The sequence below is a fragment of the Uranotaenia lowii genome, chromosome 3 (genome assembly GCF_029784155.1).
Source record: "Uranotaenia lowii strain MFRU-FL chromosome 3, ASM2978415v1, whole genome shotgun sequence".
Lineage (NCBI taxonomy): Eukaryota > Metazoa > Arthropoda > Insecta > Diptera > Culicidae > Uranotaenia > Uranotaenia lowii.
The window spans coordinates 273,532,306-273,554,829 of NC_073693.1; the positions used below are offsets into that span (position 1 = coordinate 273,532,306).

General features: G+C 36.0%; 1 protein-coding gene across 1 annotated transcript in view; it reads right to left on the reverse strand.

The window, feature by feature from the left end:
- Nucleotides 1-22,524, reverse strand: part of LOC129753424 (uncharacterized) — a 330,927-nt gene that overhangs the window by 101,302 nt on the left and 207,101 nt on the right. The window contains exon 2 of the mRNA XM_055749247.1: nt 14,609-14,996. Coding sequence (XP_055605222.1) covers nt 14,609-14,996 — 388 coding nt within the window. The remainder of the gene's footprint in view (nt 1-14,608; nt 14,997-22,524) is intronic.

Here is a 22,524-nt window from a genome sequence, read left to right on the forward strand (position 1 = left end):
TCTCTGGTCGTTCGCAGAATAAAACCTAAATTGCGGTTCGCCTTGGCCAATGACATGATTCAGATGATATTCAAACGTCATTTTTGAGTCCAACAGTACACCTCAATTCTTTATAACGGAAACTCGTTCAAGCGTGGAATTCTTCAAAGTGTAATTCCAAACCAACGGACTCTTTTTCCGCGTAAAGCTGATGATATTGCATTTCACCACACTGACCGTTAAGCAATTCAGATCGCACCACTCCATAAATTTGTTCAAAATTTGTTGCAACTCCAAACAGTCGGTATAATTTTCAATCTTCCGATAAATTTTGAGGTCATCAGCATACAGCATTCTGCAGCCCGACGGGGAGGGCGTATGTAACGTCATTGTAATAGATACAGAATAAGAGAGGTCCGATATTGCTACCTTGAGGTACTCCGGAGCTATTCTGGAACACAAAAGACTCAGCATTTCCCAGTCGCACAGTAAGAAAACGATTCGTGAGAAATGATTCGAACCAAATCACGAGTCCGTCTCCAAGCCCAAGCTTTTTAATTTCGCTAGGAGTAAACGGTGGTCAATGCGATCAAAGGCAGCCTTGAGGTCAGTATAATATTTGTAGAGTCCTATCGAGAGCTTCTGGGAGCATTTGTTAACTCAACTACTCAGCACGTCTGTTAGCAATCGACTGCCCGAAATCCCTCATGATTTGTACTCTTCTCCCAAGCGTTCGTTTCGAGCGAGATCAAGAACATGTCTCTCTTTGATTCTCTTTCAATTTACGTTTCTATAAGAATGTTTCAATATTCGATAAACACGCACTCTACATCCTATCTCTTGCCCCAAAAAAAAATTATTATCTTTTCATAATCACCTAACAACCTTCCGTCGTTTTAAAGTTTTTATTCCTGTTTTAGAATGTAAGTCAAAAACCTATTTTTTAATTATTTTTCAACTCGGATACAACTCATCACACCTTTGCAAATTGTATATTGTCACTAAATCCCTAAACCGAAGTTTTCGTCAACATTATCAACGGCGACATAACTGACGACATTTCATGTTGACCAAACATCTATCAAACATCTTCCAAGTGTCGGAACCAAACAAAAAATTCCGAGGTGTTTGCTTAATCGATGTGAAATTTTTCAACGTGGCTGGTTGGCAAGTTTGCCAATCACCAGCGCAAAAACTTTGGATTTCAACTCATCAACCATATTTTCCATGAAGGCAAATTATTCACGGCTACATCCCTGTTGGAGAATTATCAACAAAATGATGCATTTTGGACAGGAACCTGATCATGTGCACTATCCTCGTTTAGAAATACAATGCTTTATAAAGTGAGTACATTAAATAAATCTTCATCTAACTAATCAAATGCTACGACTTTTAATAGAACGATCTCTCTTAGTTCTTGCATTCCCAAGACCTGCCAAATAAATTATTCAACCGGCTAGTTTCTAAGCAAAGGCAGTTTCGAAACTTTTTCTGATTTAACCTCTTTTCAATGCAATCAAAAACTATGCTTAAAGTAATCGCTTCTAGTAAATATTACAATTACTGATTTAGGGCAACTTGCACTACTCTAATTTTGAATTGTCATTCTATTTGCTGAAACCTCATTTCCATGACACTCGTTGTAAGATACCTTCTTCTATTGTATGATTTCTTTTAAATAACAATCGTTACATATCTACACTTTAAATGATATCAAAAGTTTATAATGATTTATTTATAATTCTTTTACCATGAAAAATATAAAGTAACCGCGTAATCGACTCCATTCTAAGTAATATCTCTCTATGCTCGAATCTAATTAATTTGATTCGATATCTATCATTACTTCTTCTGATAACGAATGCTACTTTATCTTCAAAACAAACTCATTAGATATCGCTTACGTTACTCAGTAGTCAATCAGATTCTCCGCTCTTCTGAACCTGTTCAAACCTACCAAACTTACCTACCAAACTTCGGCAATCAATACTGCACGTAAATTTCTCCTTTGATTTCAGGAAATAGAAAAAGTTTCATCAAAACAACCTTTTCATGCCATCAACTGGCAGCAACTCTCGTCCAGTATCTTAGTTCTTTCCCTTTTTCCCATCTATAGACGTTTTCGCTCTCTCTCCTTTCAAAACGCTTCCTACTTCCAGTCATCAGCACTTTGCCGTCTGCTGCTCCTTTTCCTCCCACACCCGTAGCAGCATCAGATAAGACGCAAGCAGACCGCGCATGAACAGGTGCCCGTCGGCGAATGCACAACAATCAGAAGGCTATCAAGCAATTCATACAATTACGTCCCTCTTCCTTGTCCTCAACAAACGGACTACCATCAACTCCACCACCACCACATTCCCTCCTAACATCCACCAATTTAAGCCCTCCATTTCTGATGAATGTCATCTTCTAGATCATCCAAGAATAAACAATCATCAATCCAATTTAGGTCCAACCTTCACTTGTTCCTCAGCCTCCCCTGGAACCATTCAATGTGTTGTAAAATTCCACTCCACAATTGCATCGCATATGCGGTTAACTTGCACCATATTTACAACTATCTACGGCTAATGCTTCCTTTTCTTATTTAGTAGTAAAATGTCATGATTGATCAGTTCTCAGCCGATAGTCTAAGTCAGCCGATAGTCATCAATCCGATAGACGGCCTTCAGCGAATCTTTCCTTCTCTGCAGGAAGCTTCAAACAAACTTTCGGTCTTCTGCCGAGTTTTCCTTTTTTCTGCAGGAATTAGAGTGTCGGTCTTCAGCCGAATCTTTTTTCCTCTGCATGGAGCTTCAATCCATGTGTCGGCCCTCAGCCGAATCTTTTTCCTCTGCATGGAGCTTCAATCCATGTGTCGGCCCTCAGCCGAATCTTTTTTCCTCTGCATGGAGCTTCAATCCATGTGTCGGCCCTCAGCCGAATCTTTTTCCTCTGCATGGAGCTTCAATCCATGTGTCGGCCCTCAGCCGAATCTTTTTTCTCTGCATGGAGCTTCAATCCATGTTTTTTCTCTGTAGGAGCTTCAATCCAATCGATCTTCAGACGCATCACAAAAAAGTTTCTTTCAAACACCAATTTCATCTGAGTTCCTTTAGCTGCTGTCCTGCTAGAAAAAAATGGCTTCTCCACCTTAAATCGTACCGGCTGCGCCAATTGTAGAGTCCTATCGAGAGCTTCTGGGAGCATTTGTTAACTCAACTACTCAGCACGTCTGTTAGCAATCGACTGCCCGAAATCCCTCATGATTTGTACTCTTCTCCCAAGCGTTCGTTTCGAGCGAGATCAAGAACATGTCTCTCTTTGATTCTCTTTCAATTTACGTTCTATAAGAATGTTTCAATATTCGATAAACACGCACTCTACAATATTGTGTCAACTTGACCTCCTTTGTCCATGGTACGGATGCAAAATGAAGCAAACTCCAGTAAATTTGTATTTGTCGAACGTCCAGGGTAAAAGCCGTGTTGATCGAAAGAAATGTACGACTTGGCAGCGGTGAAAAGTCTCTGTGACATCAAAATTTCCAATACCTTTGAACAGGAACAAAGGGAAGTGATTCCTCTGTAATTCAGTATGTCATGCTTGTTGCCTTTCTTGTAAACTGGAAACATATATGACCTTTTCCATGCACTTGGAAATTTATCAGAGTGAATAGACAGGTTGAAGATTGTCAAGAGAGGCTTCCACAGGGCATCAAGGCATTTTTTTCAGAACGTTTGGACGGAATTCCATCAGGACCAACAGAAGTTGACGATTTAAGCTTTGATATAGCAGCTTTAATTTCGTCTTCCGAGAAGTCAATGGTCATTAAATTGAACATATTGCTGGGAACGTTCTGAAGGGCTTCAACGATGGCAGGTGACGAGGCGTGCGATGTTCTGAATACGCTGGCAAAATGATCAGCAAAAAGGTTACAAGTCTGCTCTAAGTTGGACGATTTATGCTCGCCCAGATACATCTCCGATGGAAACCCAGTTTCTTTTCGCTTCTCATTGACGAAGGACCAAAAACGTTTCGGGTTGTGCTTTAACGTATTTTGCATGCGCTCGACGTGCTGAGCATACCGGAAACGATTGTAGCGCTTGTAGTTGCTGCTTGCAATATTGAATCTGCGTTTATTAACCATATTTTTAGCACGTGACAAGCGTCTTATTGCGGCTGCTCTTATGCGTTTCAGCATACGCAAATGGGCATCAGACCAGGGTGGTTTACGAACAGGTCGCTTCATCGGTACGTGTTCTCCAAACGACTCGTGCAATGTAGTGGTAAAGAAGTCCACAGCAAGATCAACATCAGTAGCATTTTCAATATACGACCAGTTTGTGTGCAGCAATATTTCGGATATTTGCGTGAAATCAGCTTTGTGAAAATTTAGTGAGCATGTATCAGTTGTGCTTTCAAACGGAGTGAAACCAGGGTAGGTCAGGGTGACGAGTAGGGGTGGGTGATGATGATCCACTTCAATTAGCGGTTCCATTGGGGTTGAAACAATGCAACTATCTCCATCCAGCTCGTTCACGAAAACTAAGTCGAGTGTGCGACCACGAGAGTTGGTGACTAGATTCATCTGTCGATTACCCAGAAGATCCATCGCATCTAGGAGAGCCGAAGAACAGGTGCTGAATGCCGAAGTTGCCGGGTCAGGGTATGCAAAATTTGCAGAGGTATTTAACCAGTTCAGAAGCGGCTGATTATAATCACCAAGCAAGATGTGTCGATCGTTGGGACGTAAACAATCAGCTACAGCGGCCGCTGAGTTGAGATGAGCATCAAAAATCGACGGATTGACAGCATCATTTGGACTGATATAAACAACGCCTATGTACATTTTCTGCTCGCCCGTCTCGATAGTCACCCACAGATGTTCAATGCTTTGGTCAATCCCAGTGAGATCAGTGAGAGGGGAAGACGTAAGACGGTTGGACACAGCAACAAGAACACCACCACCTCTTCTTAGACCAGTGCTGACAGGATCACGATCGCGACGATAAACGTTGTATTGATGACCAAACAGCTGGACCGAAGTAATCTCGTCGTTCAACCACGTTTCAGTGAGCACGATGACATCATATTCGGAATCCGAAACTGCCAAAAACAGTTCCTCAATTTTGGTGCGTAAACCTCTAACATTCTGGTAGTACAACCGCAGAGTTGAGCTGGAATGTGGACAACAATCAAAGGGCGAAGATGCCTGATCATTAGAGCATAAAAACATACCTGCAGTGGCAGGTTGGAAGGCCCCTTCTCTAGTGTTACACACAGGGCCCAAGCGACTACGATGGCTACGACATTCTCTGGATACCGGCTCGCCTGTGGTAACAGATCGGGGACCTTCCAAAATGCCGTAAAAGATGCGCTCGGGATCAGAAGTCGCAGAAAAACGATGATTCATATTCAATTGTCGATATCCGTCAATCCGTTCCTTTGATCGGGGGTTTCGATGCTCAGAGGATTCCAAGGTTTGTTGGGCACGTTCCTTCCAGAGTTGCGAAAATCGTTTTTTGGTAGGCTCACAAACTCACGGACCTTCACACTTTGCGGCCACGATGAAAGCAGAAGAGCCTTATCCTTCAACTCAATATCCACACCGATTTTGTAAGAAACAAACGAATATCTAGAGTCGTCGACATTTCTTGGGACAAGTCGGAAAGCTTCGATATCGTTTGTTGTGTTTAAACACCGTTTCGTTATTTTCACAACATCATCGTCGGTGATTTTTGGATTGAATCCACTAAGATAAATCCAAAATCGAGGTGGTGGTAACGCAGCAGCAATGGGGTATGTCAGAAGCAAATCGCTCAGATCGATGTCACTGGTCCCGTTGGAAGTAGATGATCGCGGAACAAGGTCTACTTCAACAGGCTCGCCATTAGGACCGCAACGTCTTTTGCGAGAACGAATTGCGCGGCTCCGTTTATCAGGGTTCGAAGGAGTCTCACCAGATAGCTGAGGCCAGGTTACGTTTGGGGGGGCGATCAAATTTGGCCATAATAGCTTCATGATTTTCCCCTATTTGCTTTTGCAATGCATTCACGAGATCGGATAATTCTTCGACTTTCTTGCGAAGCTCGATAACCTCATTAGGGGGGCGCCGAATAGTATCATCCAAGTTCGATTTGCAAACAGCTTTCTGCAATCAACACAAAGCCAAAGTGCCTTATGGGTGCTGAACAGCTGTTGTATGCTGCTTCGGTTGGCGTCACAACACTCCTGCTGTACGTGAAAATATTTTTCACAGCAAGAGCATTGCGCGGGTTCGATATTCAAAATATCTTTTTCGCCTTTTCCACATCGGGGTTTCATTATGGCTGCAACCTACTGTACGGAGTGCGTTACTCAGCTGAGAAGGCAGATGGCGACAATGAAGTGATGTTGGATTTCAGCGGCAGATGGCGACGATGTATTCACGGTGGGAGTCTTCTCTAAACTGCACGAATGTTGTACGTCAAAATTCGAGCAGTGGTTCGGCAGAACAATAACAAACAACGATACCACGGATATACCGTATTTGCGAAGGTTAAAATAACTTGACCGGTACACTGGTGTCACTACACTCCGCAAGGTCCTTGTGCGCGATCACGAATGCTATCGATTAGTGCAGAACTTGAACGACAAGAACTTTTAAAACGTCCGGAATATACTGTTGAAATGCACGGTGGAATCAAAACAATTCGAACAGTAAACAGTAAGTAAATAAGTGATTATGCCAAATTACCATTATGCCAAACGACCATTACGCCAAATGACCACTATGCCAAATGACCATTATGCCAAATGATTTTATGCCAAACTACTTTTATGCTAAACGCCGTTATGCTAAACGGCTTTATGCCAAATGACTTTAGGTCAAACGGCGTAGGACCGCATGAAAGCTAATTTTTAGAAAAGCACATGAAATTCATGCAGTTTTACTGAATATCCACAATCATTTTATGGTAAATAATCATTTTCATTTTGTATTTTAAGCACAAAAAAAATATAATTCATGTTCAACTTTTATTTTAACGATTTTATGTGTTTAAAATAGGTATATTTCATTGAAAATGCTAGAAACTGATAACTTTAATACGACAAAGCTAAAGTTAAAAAATCTAAGACTTTTATAACTTTTTTTTTTTTTTAACGAACACACACATATAGGATCTCAGTGAAACTTCATGTTTCTTTGAAGAGATCTGAATTCTACTTAAGACTAAAGCGTACATCTTTCAAGGATATAATGGCTAGCATCTTACTAATGCTAACACCACCAGCCCACAGAAAGAGTACTATGTATGCCGTGACCGAGACTCGATCTCATGACCTCTGGCTTAGAAGACTTGAACGCTATCCTCTAGGCCACGGTCGGCGGCCTAAACTTTATGGATTAGAACAGAGTTGCAATATTTTAAAAGCAGTTCATCCCTAACAAAACCTTAATCAAATATGTTTTAAGATCTTCAATGCTCTCTTAACACATTTAAGTAACACTCAGGGCCAAAGAAGGATATAAATTTTATTTAAATTTCATATTCATAAGCACAAAATCAATTTAATGTAATGTATTGATACATTAGAATGTGATGCGAATTTTACTTCCAATATTGGAAACAGAGAAATTTGTCAAAAAGTTATTCTAAATGTCACAAATGTTTTTTTAAATAAACATAGAATGAAGATAAGATGTTCAAAGACATAATCAGTAATTATAAAAAAATGATGAGTTTAGAAGTTTCAACAAAGATTGCGAGTTCCCAAAATTTTGAAAACCATGGAAGAACATCACAAGACTTCAAAATGTCAATAAATTGAGTTTCAATTTGTATTGAAAACAATTCGAGTATTATGAATTGGGAAATAATATGCTGAATTCAGGATATTTGCTTCAGTAAGAAAAATTTAATAGTAGAAGTACATCAGAATCAATAGTAGGTAACTTCAGTTGGAAATTTTCAATGTAATTTCCTAATCTAAGATAGAATTTGGAATGAAAATTTAATAAAGAATCTCAGTGTGGCAGATTGAACCAATTTAAGCAATTTAAGATTTTCTTAAAATTTATTTACACTAACTGCAATACTGATCAAATAGCTTTTAATAGAATTACAATAATCCTATTGATTTTCTTCAAGTTCTTGACATTTTTATTTAAATTTCATTAATTCCCAATATTTGCTCTAATATTGCCCGAATATAATTCAAAAATATTATTTTGGAAAGTCAATTCAGATAAACATTAATTATAAACTCCTCACAAATAACGGTAAGGTTTAAATTTAAAGCAATGTAGCATGAAATTGTGCATGACAATCGACCTTAATAAAGATGAGTGATGTTTTGATGAGAATGTTTCGATTTTAACGTTGCTGACGTCTTTCTCTAAAAATAATGATTGTTTTTAAGACGAACACAAACACACACAGGATGTTTCCTCGAGGACCCCCGCTTACTTAACTCTAAGCGTTCAACTTTCGAGTATATGATGGCTAGCATCTTACAGATGCTTAAACCACCAACCCACAGAATGTGTACTAAATATAAGATGCCATGGTCGGGAATCGATCTCAAGTCCGTTGGCTTAGAAAACTTGAAGGCTATCCTTTATGCCACGGGCTGCGGCAAATTTGTAGTATTATTTCTTACTTCACTCAAGGTTTTCCAGATTTTTTCGGGCATACATGGGATTTCAAAATAATGTGAACAAGGAAAGCCAACTACGGTCTATCCGGTTGCCATAATATTGTAAAAACAAGTACCATAAACTGGGGGAACTTTGATCACCGGGGTAACTTTGATCAAAATGAAATTTTTCAGATAATCATCATTGACTAAGTATAAAGTTAAAATATCTTAAAACTGTTTACTACGTCTGAAAGCTTATAAATTGAGTTACAAATAAGCTTGATTTGGTTTTTATTAGGAGATTTTTTAAGTTACTTAAAATGTAATTGAAATAATTTGAAATCTTAGTATATCTGGTTTTTTGAAGGTTCACAAACAAACATCTCTCCTGATCAAATCGAAGCATTTAGGAGCATTTGGTTTGTTTAATGTGAAAGTTCAACTTTTTTCTTGGTTTAAGTTTAGTTCAAATGTTATTTTTATGGTCATTTGATGATAATTTTTGGATATTGAAAAATAAGGTCATTTTCCATGAAAAAGTCCTTATAAAAAAATGGCTAAAAACCCTATCAAATAGTTAAGTTTGAAGAAAAAAAAACATGGGAACAGTGCGAGGACTTAGACAATTGCATGAAGGTAAAATTTCATTTGTTTTTGAGGCCAAAAAATATTGAGAAATGTTTATAATTTTTGCCCCTAAATGTATGCAGCAACATTGTCCATCTTTTGAGTATATTTGATTTTGAAAGAAAATGTTGAAAAATTCAATTGAATCCAAACAAAAAATTACTGTTATCGATGTTTTGAGCTTTCTGTGCTAAATGGCATTAAAACAATAAATTTGAAGATGTTGAGATACGTAAAAACCATAGTGATCAAAGTTACTCCGAAACTCGAAATCTGGTTTTGTAACAAACATTTAATCATAACCTCCAATGTCGTTTGAATGAACTGCAATCAATGATCATGTTTAATACTCTTCACCTCACTTAGTGTTTTAAAGCTTTTAGGTATTACGAAAAAGCAACCCCTTTCAAAATATTCAAAAATGAACTAAAAAAAAGTGATCAAAGTTCCCCCAGTTTACGGTACGTACTTTGCTGGATTTAAACACAGAAAAATAGAAAATTCAAGTTTCGCTAAATTTTTTGAGCTAGTTTCATCTAAATTTGTTTTTTATTTGAGTTTGGAAAATGATTTTAACGTTGCTAACTCATTTTGATTAAAATAATGAAATTTACTGTATTATTCCTGGCTTCATTTTCATTTTTTTTTATTTCAAATAAAACAATACTCACTCTAGTAGGGCTCCTTCGCTTATATTCGAGATATTGTCTCAAGGCCCAAGTAACACAGATTACGCTTATTGGCTTTTTCGAAATTTATTATTGTTTTCTGCAAACTTTTCCATGGCATCCAATTTTTAAAACGGATTTATTATAACATAGAAAATTCTTCATTTATCGTGTGTTTTAAAAGAGCCCTGAAAGTTTTGCTAAAACTTGAATAAAATACTATCTCAAGTGTTTTGTAAAAAAAGTTGCAAAAGTATTGCTAAAGCTTCAATTAAACACATACTTTCCTGTTTTTATTTGAGCTTTGGAACCAGTTTTAATGATGCGCTCAATGCGCTTTAAAAACTAGCGTTCAAGCCAAATTAAAAACTGTTTTATTGCAACAGTGAATGTAGGCATGATAAAACTAAGTGACAAATGGTTAATCGAGAAGAACGTATACAGGCTTAAACTTTTTTACCTATTTTTGAGATAGCATAACTTGTTTTCAGACCCGAATGACCTCTGAGGTTAAAAGGTCTAAAATCAATATCATTATCATCTTCATAACCCATTTTGAACGGATTATCTACCAAAACTGAAAAAAAACGGGCTTTCAAAATTATATAAATTTACACAGCTAAATTCATCTGAAAAATAAAAACGACTTTGTTGCACCCGCATTCAAATTTTAAAACAACCGCAAATCAGTGCACACCATTATTCGCTCATTTCTTAGGGTTCGAATGAAAGCACACTTTGAATAAACGTTTTTTGTGATTCGATAAACAATTCGATAAGACAATTAATTTACAAGTACGCCGAATACAGTACTTGTTTTATCCAATCCAGAGTTAACTAAATTCTTTCCGGATAAACCGCCCTTGAAAATTTCTAGAAGATTGCAGCCACCGGCTTCTCCTCAGCAATGGCGGAGAAATCGAGCTTCATCACAAGTGAAAATGCTCATTCTAAGATTCCACCAGCCTCAACAAGTTTCAGATGATATATTCAGAATGAAGGCCACTAGCATTGGCCTATCAATGAAAGTTACTATTTATTTAAAGCGTAATGCAGTTCTGATTATCGTAAGCAAAACATCCGAAACACGTTTTATAGAATCGTTTTCTCGCTTCCAATTGCAATAGACAGAAAATGATCTATTCCAAAACAGTCTGAGATTATTTGATAACAATACCTTCTTGTTATTTAAATATAATTGACCATTCTCTTACTATGATTCAAAAGGAAACAAAACAAAAAGTTGCATGAATGCAACAAATCGAAATGTTCTTATTTATTGCGAAAAACTTCTCTTTCTCAAAAATGGATAAATCCATCATTATCGTGTATTCCATTTATTGAAATTGTTTTATAAAATCATTTTTCAACCGTCGTAAAACAACTTTAGAACTGTTTTACAACTGCCTTGAGATTTTCAATATTAACTTACTGAACGCCATGTTGGTTGTAAACAAAATAGACATTTTCAACCAATTTTACAATGTTTGCGGTACTATTTGTTGTATAGGTAATGTATTTTAATGAAAAACAAAAACTGCATCATTTGAGCAAATTAATATGTAACCTTAATTATTATTTTTTAGTTAGTCTTTGAGGCGCGCTTATATTTTGATGCTATTTCGTAAATATTTCACCAGAAATCTGAGGTTGCAGAAAGTTTCTTGCTAAGATATATTGAAAGTGGAAATGAAAATATTTTTTAAATAATTTAAATATTCACCAATCACCAAATGCTTGGGAGAGTAGGTGATAATACGAGAAAAAAACACGGAACAGAAAAATCCCACAGTAAAATATCTATCGGATTCCACAGCCCCCACAGTAAAATTCCTATCAGATTCCTTGACGTAGTTTTAAAAAAGCTTTGAATAGTCTTAAGAAAACTGTGAAGAGTTTCTTAAAGCTATGTCTATAAGATTGGATAAAACAATTCTGTTGGATATTTTATTATAGCTTATAGAATTAGCTTTAAAGACGTTAACAAAACAGGGCCAACTAGTCCATATGTTAGCTTTAAAGAAGTTGTGCTAATGCATAGAATGCGCTTTGGCTTATAAAGTATATATAAAGTTATAAAGTAGCTTGAGGAAATAGTCTTAAGCGAGCTGTGAAGGTTGGCATAAAACTTAAATTGTTACTTGGGATAGCCCCCTTAGCTTACTTATTTTCGTTTTAACTCCGATTATTTAGTTTCTATTTCCTTTCATTAATTTCTAGTACTTAGTATGATTAAAGTAATTTTAATTTTTTACTCAGGCTTGGCAATTGCTTCCCATTGCCTCGCCCCTTTAATACTGCCTTGATCTTGATCTAAATGCTGATCATCATGCTAGATGATTGAAAATTTTATCTTTATTAAATCAATATTGTACTTTGACCTTAAGCCTGAGCCTGACCCTGATTGTAATCGCAATCTTGATTCTAGCCCATGATAGTATCATTCCGATTATATCCCTTATCCCTTTCCTGAAACTTATTCTGCTTTCGATGCTAATCCTGCCTCTGACCCTGCTTCTGATCCTGATCCTAATCCTGATCCTAATCCTGATCCTAATCCTGATCCTAATCCTGATTCTAATCCTGATCCTAATCCTGACCCTAATCCTGATCCTAATCCTGATTCTAATCCTGATTCTATTCCTGATGCTAATCCTGATCCTAATCCTGATCCTAATCCTGATCCTAATCCTGATTCTAATCCTGATTCTAATCCGGATGCTAATCCTGATCCTAATCCTGATCCTAATCCTGATTCTAATCCTGATCCTAATCCTGACCCTAATCCTGATCCTAATCCTGATTCTAATCCTGATTCTATTCCTGATGCTAATCCTGATCCTAATCCTGATCCTAATCCTGATTCTAATCCTGATTCTAATCCTGATGCTAATCCTGATCCTAATCCTGATCCTAATCCTGATCCTAATCCTGATCCTAATCCTGATCCTAATCCTGATTCTAACCCTGATCCTAATCCAGATCCTAATCCTAACCTTAATCCTGATCCTAATCCTGATCCTGATCCGTATCCTCATCCTAATCCTCAAGATCCTGTTTCTGTTCTTGATAAAAGTTATGATTTCGATCCTGATACTGATAGTAAACTCTGATTCTGATCCTGATTCGCCACGCTGAGATTAAACTGCTAGATCACCTCAATGATCATCTGGCAATGTACAAATACCCAACTGACTGCACAGCAAAAAAAATGTAACTATGGAAGATGTTATTTCTGGAGATGATGTAGTATTAGGGATTTTTGTTGCAATAATACATCAAAACGATGCACACAATGCAAAAACGTCGTGTGGTGTAATATCACAACTTTCCATGTCATATCGCGTCAAGTAGTCAATTTTTCCTCAATTGACGTCAAAAAATTTTATTCATCTCCAAATTTGAAACTGATTACGTAACTCAGCAATATTCGTTTGGCTTGTAAGTGCTACCAAAATCAATTAAATTTCTAAGCAAAACTATTGAATTAAATTTCATTCCATTATTTTTTATTTTTATTTTTAGGGAATTTGGCCCACTAGAATCAGCGGTAGAAGATTTTATGATTTGAAATACCCGGATGATAAGGGGAGTATTTTATTTTATTAATATCTCCTATGAATTTTTCATTTAGAGCTTTAAAAAAATATGTGTTCCGGCTTACAAAACACGGAGAGGCTTAAACCATTTGGGATTTGGGATTTGGGAACAAAACATGGGAAACTAAGTGTACAGTGATCGTTTCAACATGAAGTCTGAATCCAAAATTTCATGATGATTCAGCGTAATGCCTCATATTCGGGCAGCTCCAGCATGGAAGTCCTACTTCAAGATAAGGAAAATGCTGTACAGAAAATGAATGATGATGATGAAAGTTGAATACAGTCAGGCTTGGAGCATTGTATAGGATAAGTTATTTTAATGAATATAAACTTAACACATCAATTTATAACACATTTTGAATTTTTTTAAAAGTTTTTGGCTCAGTTTGTATTTGATTGAATTTCGACAACCCTTTTTGACTCGATAAAAAGCCTAAATCTGAATTCTGAATCAATAAATGTATCACAAAGTCTAAGGAAAATCTTAAATGAGAGTCTAGAACATTATTTCATACTCTGATTTGTCAATTGAGTCATTTATGAAGTAGCTGATACATCAAAAGAATGTAGTTTTAGGTACCATTTGCGACTCAAGTTATGTGCGCGAATTTGATGTCATATCGCAACACTTTTTTGCTGTGTATCAGTAGTTTGCTTCCTGGATGAAATTTTTTGTGCCCATGCAGCAAACTCACAACAAAAAAAACAATACAAGCTTGTTACTGCGAGCTGCGATTCTTGTGATGCAAAATTTCAATCTGACCAAATTTTCGTCTCAGTTGTAAATAATTATACGCTAATTGGTTCTGAATTTGAAAAATCAATTTTATTAGTTTTTTTTAAAGTATTCTGATCGACTAGACGGCAGACCGTTTGTGTGTGCTGTCATCTTTATATAAAAAAAAACGCTTTAATAGCACTTAGTGCACAACTAGTGGACCACCAGGGTAAAAACAAACACGGCATTAGAGATGATAATTCGAAGTCAATGTCAAAAGGGCGTGTTTAATTAACTAAAATAACATCGCTCCCTGATATTCGATTAGTCGGGAACAATATGCATAATAAATTTGCCCTCTAGTGACTCTGCTGCAGCCTGTTCAATAATTATGACCTACATACCTTCATCATGCAACTGCTTGGCGGCACATTCCGCACACTCGGCACATTCGGTACAAACGGTTTCCTGGGACTGTTGCTGCTGCAGCTGCTGTAGTTGCTGTTGTCCTCCTTGCTGTTGTTGTTGTTGTTGGGAGGTCGTCGTTTGATTGGCGCTGCCCGTTTGTTGTCCCTGCTGGCCGGCAGCAGCCCGAGCAGCCAACATGGCCGCCCTTTGCTGCTGCAGCCGCTGGATAACTTGGAGCTGCTGAATGTGTTGTGCACCGAAGACGTGACCACCGAGTGCCCCACCGAGCGCATTGTCCAGCAGCCCACTGCCATCCTTGTAGCCCTCCGGGGGACTCAGCGTGGCCTGATCGACAAACTCTATCGGCGGAGCAAACTTGGGACTCTGCAGATGGGAGGAAGAGAGAGAGAAGAGAAAAAGAGACATCGAGTTAGTGTGATTGCAAGGGCGTGATGGCTTTTTGGTCTATCGTTGCCCTAGTCCATAGGTCGGCAACCTGCGGCTCGCGAGCCGCATGCGGCTCTTTTGATGTAAAGCTGCGGCTCTTCAGTTCACTGCGCTAATATTGTATATATTTTTGAATAAAATATTCATAAAATCGTGATAAGGTGATAATTGATTCTTGTGAACCAGCACACGGATTTTCTTAGGTCCATAAGAAAATTTTAAAATTTCATCAGCTGTAGGAACAAGCGGAAAGGACCAAATGGCAAAATAACATTTTTCGGAGCCCAATTTTATTTTTTTTTGCTTTTTACTGTTTTATACTGTACAGAGGTCATGATTGAATTTATCAATTACGGTAAATGTAAAAAATAACTGTTGTTTTAAAATAATAAAACTTAAATCAAATTATTTATTTGCAAAATAACTTGTTTTGCCCTCTATGAAAATTGATCAGTAGAAATTTCCATAATCTATTAGAATTAATCATCCATTTCGGAAAATATTTACATCTTTGACAAAAAAACATTGGAAAAACTAACTCAATCTACTCATGTTTGACTTGAAAACGATTATTTTAACGTTATCTGAATATTGATATCTCATTAGCATTCCAGATTGTCCGGTTTATCCAGGATTGGCCCAGATTTTCAAGGAAAAATTGGGCGTTGCCAGGTCCGGCCCGGTTGCCTGGATATTGAGGCAAAAGACCCTGTTTTTCCAGGAACGAAATTCCAATTTTCAACGTGTTTTGGCGAAAATAATTCGCATGCAATTTTTGAAATTGTGAAATAAGATTTGAACGCCGCTAATATGCTTTGGTAAAAATCATTTTTCGTGTGTTTATTTTTCAGCTTTTCTCTTGCGTTTTTATGGAAAATACGAAGATTTTGGCTGGATTTGCCCGAATTTTTCCCGTGTTTGAATTTTAAATTTAGAAACCCAATGCCCGGATTTGCCCGGCCTGGATACTACAGAAAAATTCTAGAATGCCTACTCAAAAAATAACGCGTTAAAAAAAGTAAATAGATACATTAAATTCGAATACAAAATTCCAAAACTAAGAATTGAGAAATAAAAATTAATGTTTGACAGCTTTCCAAACTCCAATCAGCAATGAGAATAAATAAAAATTTCAATTCGGATAATCTATTTAAAAATCTAATCACAGGCTAAATACTTGTTATCAATAACAAAATTTATCTTTTCACCCTGAAGCAGTTTTTGTTTATAATTAAATTGTATGTATTGAAAAAAAAAATGTAAACCTTTGAGTCTTGAAACATATTTTGAATTTCACGTGTGATGTGTACAGCAATTATTTAAAATAAGCACATAAATTTTGAACGAAGTTTCAGTAACCGACATAATTTTATCTTCATTTTCGTTTAAGAGTTAATCACTGTTAATTTTTTTAAATGAATTTTTGTTTTTCAATTTCATAAGTATCCTTGAACTTATTTTGAGAGTACAAATGTACTGTTTTTTTTATTATTTGGCACGAATTTTCTATGAATGCTACAAAATCATATTATCACAGCTTAAACTACATTTTTTCCTATAATCTAAGCTTTAGCAAGCATTGATGAATAATATACAATAATTGTATTATTCCATTCAATTGAACGCACAATACTGAAGAATCACATGTAAAAAAAGTGAGATTTTTAAATTTTCCAGATGCATAAAATTCTTAAGACACGTTCGTTTGATGTCTAATGAAAATTCTACCAGTTGTCAGGAGCATAATTTTTGAAGATTCCAAATTTCGACTACATAAATTTTAGTTGAATGTTACCTCATACATCATACCTTATACTTTTGGAAAGGATTACCTAAATTTGGGGAATGACCTAAAAAAGCTTGACAATTAAGAAAATATTTCCTTCTACATTGTTATTTTAAAAGCTTTTCTTTGCCAAAGAAATTTTAAATATTCTGCCTTTGTAAATATGTTCAAATCTTTCACTTTAACATCATGCATAGTATTCATTTGAGCTTTATATGAATTTAAAACTTTCTTGACTCGTATTCAAAGTGATAAACAATCAAAACATGTTAGAAGAGTTGACGATCCAGAAGAAAATCCATACTGAATGGTTATCAGAAACAGATAAAGAAGAAAAATCCAACAGTTATAAAATACTTTAATGGGTTTAAAGTTACTTTCGTAAAACTAATGTTCATTGATCATTCATATGTTTTGATTTTATTTTTTCTATAACAATAAATATTTAATGTGGCTCTTTCAAACTCAGAAATTTTGAAAATTAGATGTTTTTGGCTCTTCCGACTCAAAAGGTTGCCGACCACTGCCCTAGTCGATTCGAGTGACCCTCTTCTACTAACTATTCTATTTAATTATCAAGCAACTGGTAGCGCGCACGTGTTCAGCAGATTGTTTGTAGAGAAAATAAACTCGGAACCCAGGGAGGCTCGCTCGTTACGGTGAATTTGTTTTCGGGTGTAGCTTCCTCTTTCCAGACGGATGCACACTTGTGATTTATTTCAAACAATGATTTTCTACGATTCGTTGCATCAAAGCACCGATAATGCTTTCGTTTTTTCTGAAGGGACAGCAGATTAGAGAGTCTCCATTTTTGAAAACATTTATAAAAAATGGCATTTTCATCATATTTGAGAGAAGACTATGTTAAAATTTAAAATCAAACTTCAAACAAACAAAAAATCAAAGTTCGAAGAAAAAATCTCTAGTGGCGGAGATTTGACCTTTCCCCCTTGGACCCCCTTGAACAAAAAGACTTTCATTCTCTATACGTTTCTATTGTTTTGTTTGCTGTGTCATATGACGACGGAAGAGAGTAATACCTACCTAACGGAAGACTTACGTTAACGTCAAAAATCGTGAACGACATCAAGAATCGTATACATAGTAGGAAATACTCAACCAAGCGTTTCCAGTAGGCAGCGAGACGGAGAAAATTGAAGGAGCGCCCCGACCAATCTGTTAAACGATGCGAAAGCATTCTTCTTTCCGATTCTTCCGATCAAGCGGCGTGTCATTCGTAATTGGGTATTATGATATGGCAGCAGCGCTACGATGAGACATACAAAATGATTCGCAATGCGGAATCGCATGGGTGGAAAATTGAAATGGTTGAGTAGCGATGCTGAAGGAACGGAATTCTTGAGTGCAACGTAACAATAGGAAGAAAAAAAGGCAATATCACAAGGATAAAAACGGAAATAGCATTGACAAGATATCGAAAAAATAAACAAAAATATTGGAGTGATAGGTGATGATCGAAACTATATAAAACATTATAAAACAGTTGAATTTTATCAAATTGAAAAAACATACATCAGTACTCGACCAGAAAGTTCAAAAGTAAAATGAAATTAAAATCGTGCTCAAAAGTCTTCCGTAGGTTGTCAAGCCAATTAATTTAAATCAGTTGATTGGTGAAACCATTTTTAAGATTCAATGTTTCACTATGGTTTTTTTTCTCAGTTTGAGCTTATTTTGTTGTCTTTTTTTGTATTTTTAACAAAAAAAAAACAACGAATGAGGTTTGATAAAACTGAAGGACATCAATTTTGAATAGAAAACAGGAATAGGATGAATGCGGGAAAAGCTTAGATAACAAAACATAATTTCCATGTAAATATGGTCTGTAAAACATGAAACGATCCTTATATCCCAAAAGCCAAAATTTAAAAAAATAATTGAATCGAACAGTTTTTAAATGAAAAACAAAAACAACTACAGCCCCATTCGATTTGAGCAACACGCCTGAACATTTTGTGTTGTCAAAATCGAACATTTTTTTCAATTTTTTTTCATTACCTTAACTTTAGCCGATTGTTAACCATTTCAAGTAATTTTTATTTTTCTTATCATTTTTTTAAATGTAATTGCTGACCCGTTGTGCTTTGCTACACCTTCCGAAAATAAATGTAATTTGTAGAAATTTATTCAAATTTATATTTTAGAGAGCATTTTTTCAAATCAAACCTCATCATACTTCAGAACCAACAACTTTGAAATGAGAGCTGCAGCTGCAGTTCTGAATTGCAATTCAAAGCATGCTTCCGAAAATCAATCATTTTCACTGAGCCATGCTTGACTACATTCAGAGCCAAAAAATCAAAGCAGTCAAATTTTCCTTCTTCAACCAAATCATACAAACAATCATGCATGACAACGACGCTTCTGTATTTGAAACACTTTTGCGATACATGATGAGGTAAAAAAGGACGCAGACTATCAGCAACGAACGTCTCGATGCTGATTTCCTTCCCCTAACGACTTTCAACCTTTAGGATCATAACTGATATGTATCAGTTCTGAGCGATCTATGTAGGCTATCAGATGATTTTTTATTTTTCGTTTTGCCTAGAAGGACAAAATCATGACTATGTAACCGTAATGAACTGTCCAGCATGTGCTACAGCTTTTTTGAACATGTGGTCCTGGTATTTATTCAGATTTTTCCTTTTGAAACATTTATGATCGTCTATCAATAACGAGCATTATCAACAATGATGCGAGGATAGACGTTCGGGAATGATTGAGGGAGCGACGTTCAAAATGTATCACCAAGTATGTCGATCACCGTCGATTAGCCACGTGACTAATAGCAACGGTAGCCTCCGGTGGAGCATGGTATATCTTCTTGTATCAAGTTAGTGTTGATTTTCGACATATATTCAATGGGTACTTTTACCACGTGCGTATCACAGCACTCGGAGGTAGCATAATTCTAGCTAGAAACCATTCCTGATTGCTTTTCTGAGCGATTTTCCGACCACTGATTCAAAGATGGTATATATTATTTACTGAAACTTGATCTCTAAACTCGTTTTTCAAGAACTGAAATTTGTACTCTGTACCCAAAAAAAACCTTTTCAAATATGGTCCCTTCTTTGAAAAGCTCTTTATCTTAAATTTACATGGGAGCTCCCCCATCTTTTCCAATTTTGTCCCCCCCTGCTTGAAGAAGGTTGGAAAATTTAACCGGCTCGAGTTTACATAAATTACTCATTGAAAGAAAAAGATTCGCATATCGGAATTTATTGCAAATTGTACTTTATGGATTAATAGCGTGAATCGAGACAGTTTTTTGAGTATACTCCCTAATATTCTGTATTATGAGCACTTCCAGCTCCTGATAAGCTTTAGATGGGGTATTTTTTGGAGTTTGAAAAAAAAGCTATAGAAATTTGAAAAAAAAAAAACGATGAAAAGGATTTTTAATAATCATTTTCAAACAGCTTTTTTCACCATCCTCGCCCTACGAAGCAGTTTGAATATCTATCCTTTTTGCGCCAAAATTATGTTAAAAAAATGTTTCGCCATATTCCACAACTCGTGGACAAGAGACATTATAGCTTGAAGTTTTTCCCAAACAACACTTATAATGATAATAAAAAATATATATTAAATTTGCTATGTATTAAATACAGTGCAAATTTATTTTTTTTTGTTCTATCAAGTTTCACTGATATATCTGCAGTATTCCTGCAGTATAAATTTATGTTTGTTACTCCACTTTTAACGAATGCTGTTCAAAGGCTTCATTTACAAAGACATTTAATAATTGTCAATATCCGCATCAGTTTCAACATTCGGAATACCCCTTCTGGTCTTTCCTACAATTGAATCATTTTGAAGATGAATTTTTTAAAAGTTCGACGTTTTCCTTTGCCCCACCGTGTATGTTGACAGGAGGGAATATTGTTTTTATCACTCTAAGGGTTTACTAAAAATTCTCATAAAAATTTTGCGTCCAGTTGAACATCAGTTCTAAAGTCTCACTTTTCAAAAACGAAGCGGATCAAAAATCTCTTTTATGCAGCCATGAAACACAAAAAACACTTTTCATATTAAGTACGTACTTGAATTAGTATGTAATCAAAAGGTACGATGGTTTTTTTCAGAATTATTTGAAATAAAAAGCTCCCATATTAATTTCTAAATTCATTTCCGTTGTGTATTTGGGCCGAAGAAACAATTTCTAGAAGAAAACATAATTTTTAATTTTTTTTAAGAGAAAAAGTTGAACGTTTGAACATGTTCTAATGTTCCTTGAATGAAAAGTTGAATGCTACCCTACATTAACACGAAACTAAATGGAAGTTTTTTTTGCAAATCTTTCAATTGGTTTTGATTCGATTGATAAAATACCAATCCGTGTCACATCTAGGCGTTATTTATTACCACGTGCAATTATTTGTTATTTATTTCTGATCAACGGATTACATGTTGATCCAAATGATATCTTAAAATTAAAGTTAAAAACAAAACATTTCAATCTAACCATGGGGTTCTCAAGGCCCTAATCACTTTTCTTCGGAAAACATCCCTCGAAATGTCGAAGTCAAAATGCTCCGAAAAACGGTTGAACGATTTCATTGCACCGATGAGAGCGCTGTTAGCTCCGTAATTGTTCATTCGAAAAGGAATGTACAATTGAAGATCCTGATTCCTAAATCCACGGGGTCGTACACTAAGCGGAATAGCTTCCAGTAGCGTGGGACAGTTGATTAAGCAAGAAAAAACACATCTAGGTTGCACATCGCCCCCACGTGCATAAGAAATATACACTCAGAGGAAATCTTATTATAAATTTTTTTGCGTCCAAACTAATTTTTCATAAGAGTCTTATGAAATTCTTTCAATTTTCATACGATGTTCTTATGAAAAAATAGAAGAAACGGCATTGTGAAAAAATGATGAACACATTCATTCATAGCATCAGTTTGTTTTTCATCATCTAACAGTACGAAGCAATCGCCAGTTCATAGTTATTATAGTTTTCCTTCAATGCTAAATGTTATTGTTATCTCCGGAATGGTAAGTTCGATTTGATGTTTTTGGTGTGAACGTTGAATATATTAGTAAACTAAAATACATTATTTGTTTACTTTTCAGCAAGCTGATCGGCAAAAAACGGAAGGTCGAAGATTAAGATGCGGCAAAAAAAAACTTTGATGGAGCCGTCTGTTGATGCGCTGCTGATGGTGACCATGAAGGATTTAATTTTAAACAAATTTGGCAAACAATAAAGTGAACGTTTTCAGCATGAAATACCGAGAATTTTTCTTATTAGAAAGTGATTTACTGTTTCCATAAGAATCTCTTATGAAAAGCAACAACCTCTCATTGAAGTAGGCGTTCATCTTCAGAATTCATTTGCGTCATAAGACAATCTTATGAATTTCATTAATTTTTCTTATGGCGCCACTTCATAAGAGAATCTTATGGCATACATAATAGTATTTTTCTGAGTGTAGGTACTTGGTTGAGAAACAGGCGCCTGTTTGTTAAATTAGTCCAGCGATCAATGAACAGTATGCTTTAGTTACTATCCCCTTGTGACGACGTTTACTTGACCATAGAGACGAAAATCAAACCCCTCAAATAAGAGAAAATCTCTAAAAATGGATGCCATGACTTTTCAATTTCAGATTTTGGCAAAAAAAAATGTGTATGTTTTATTCGATA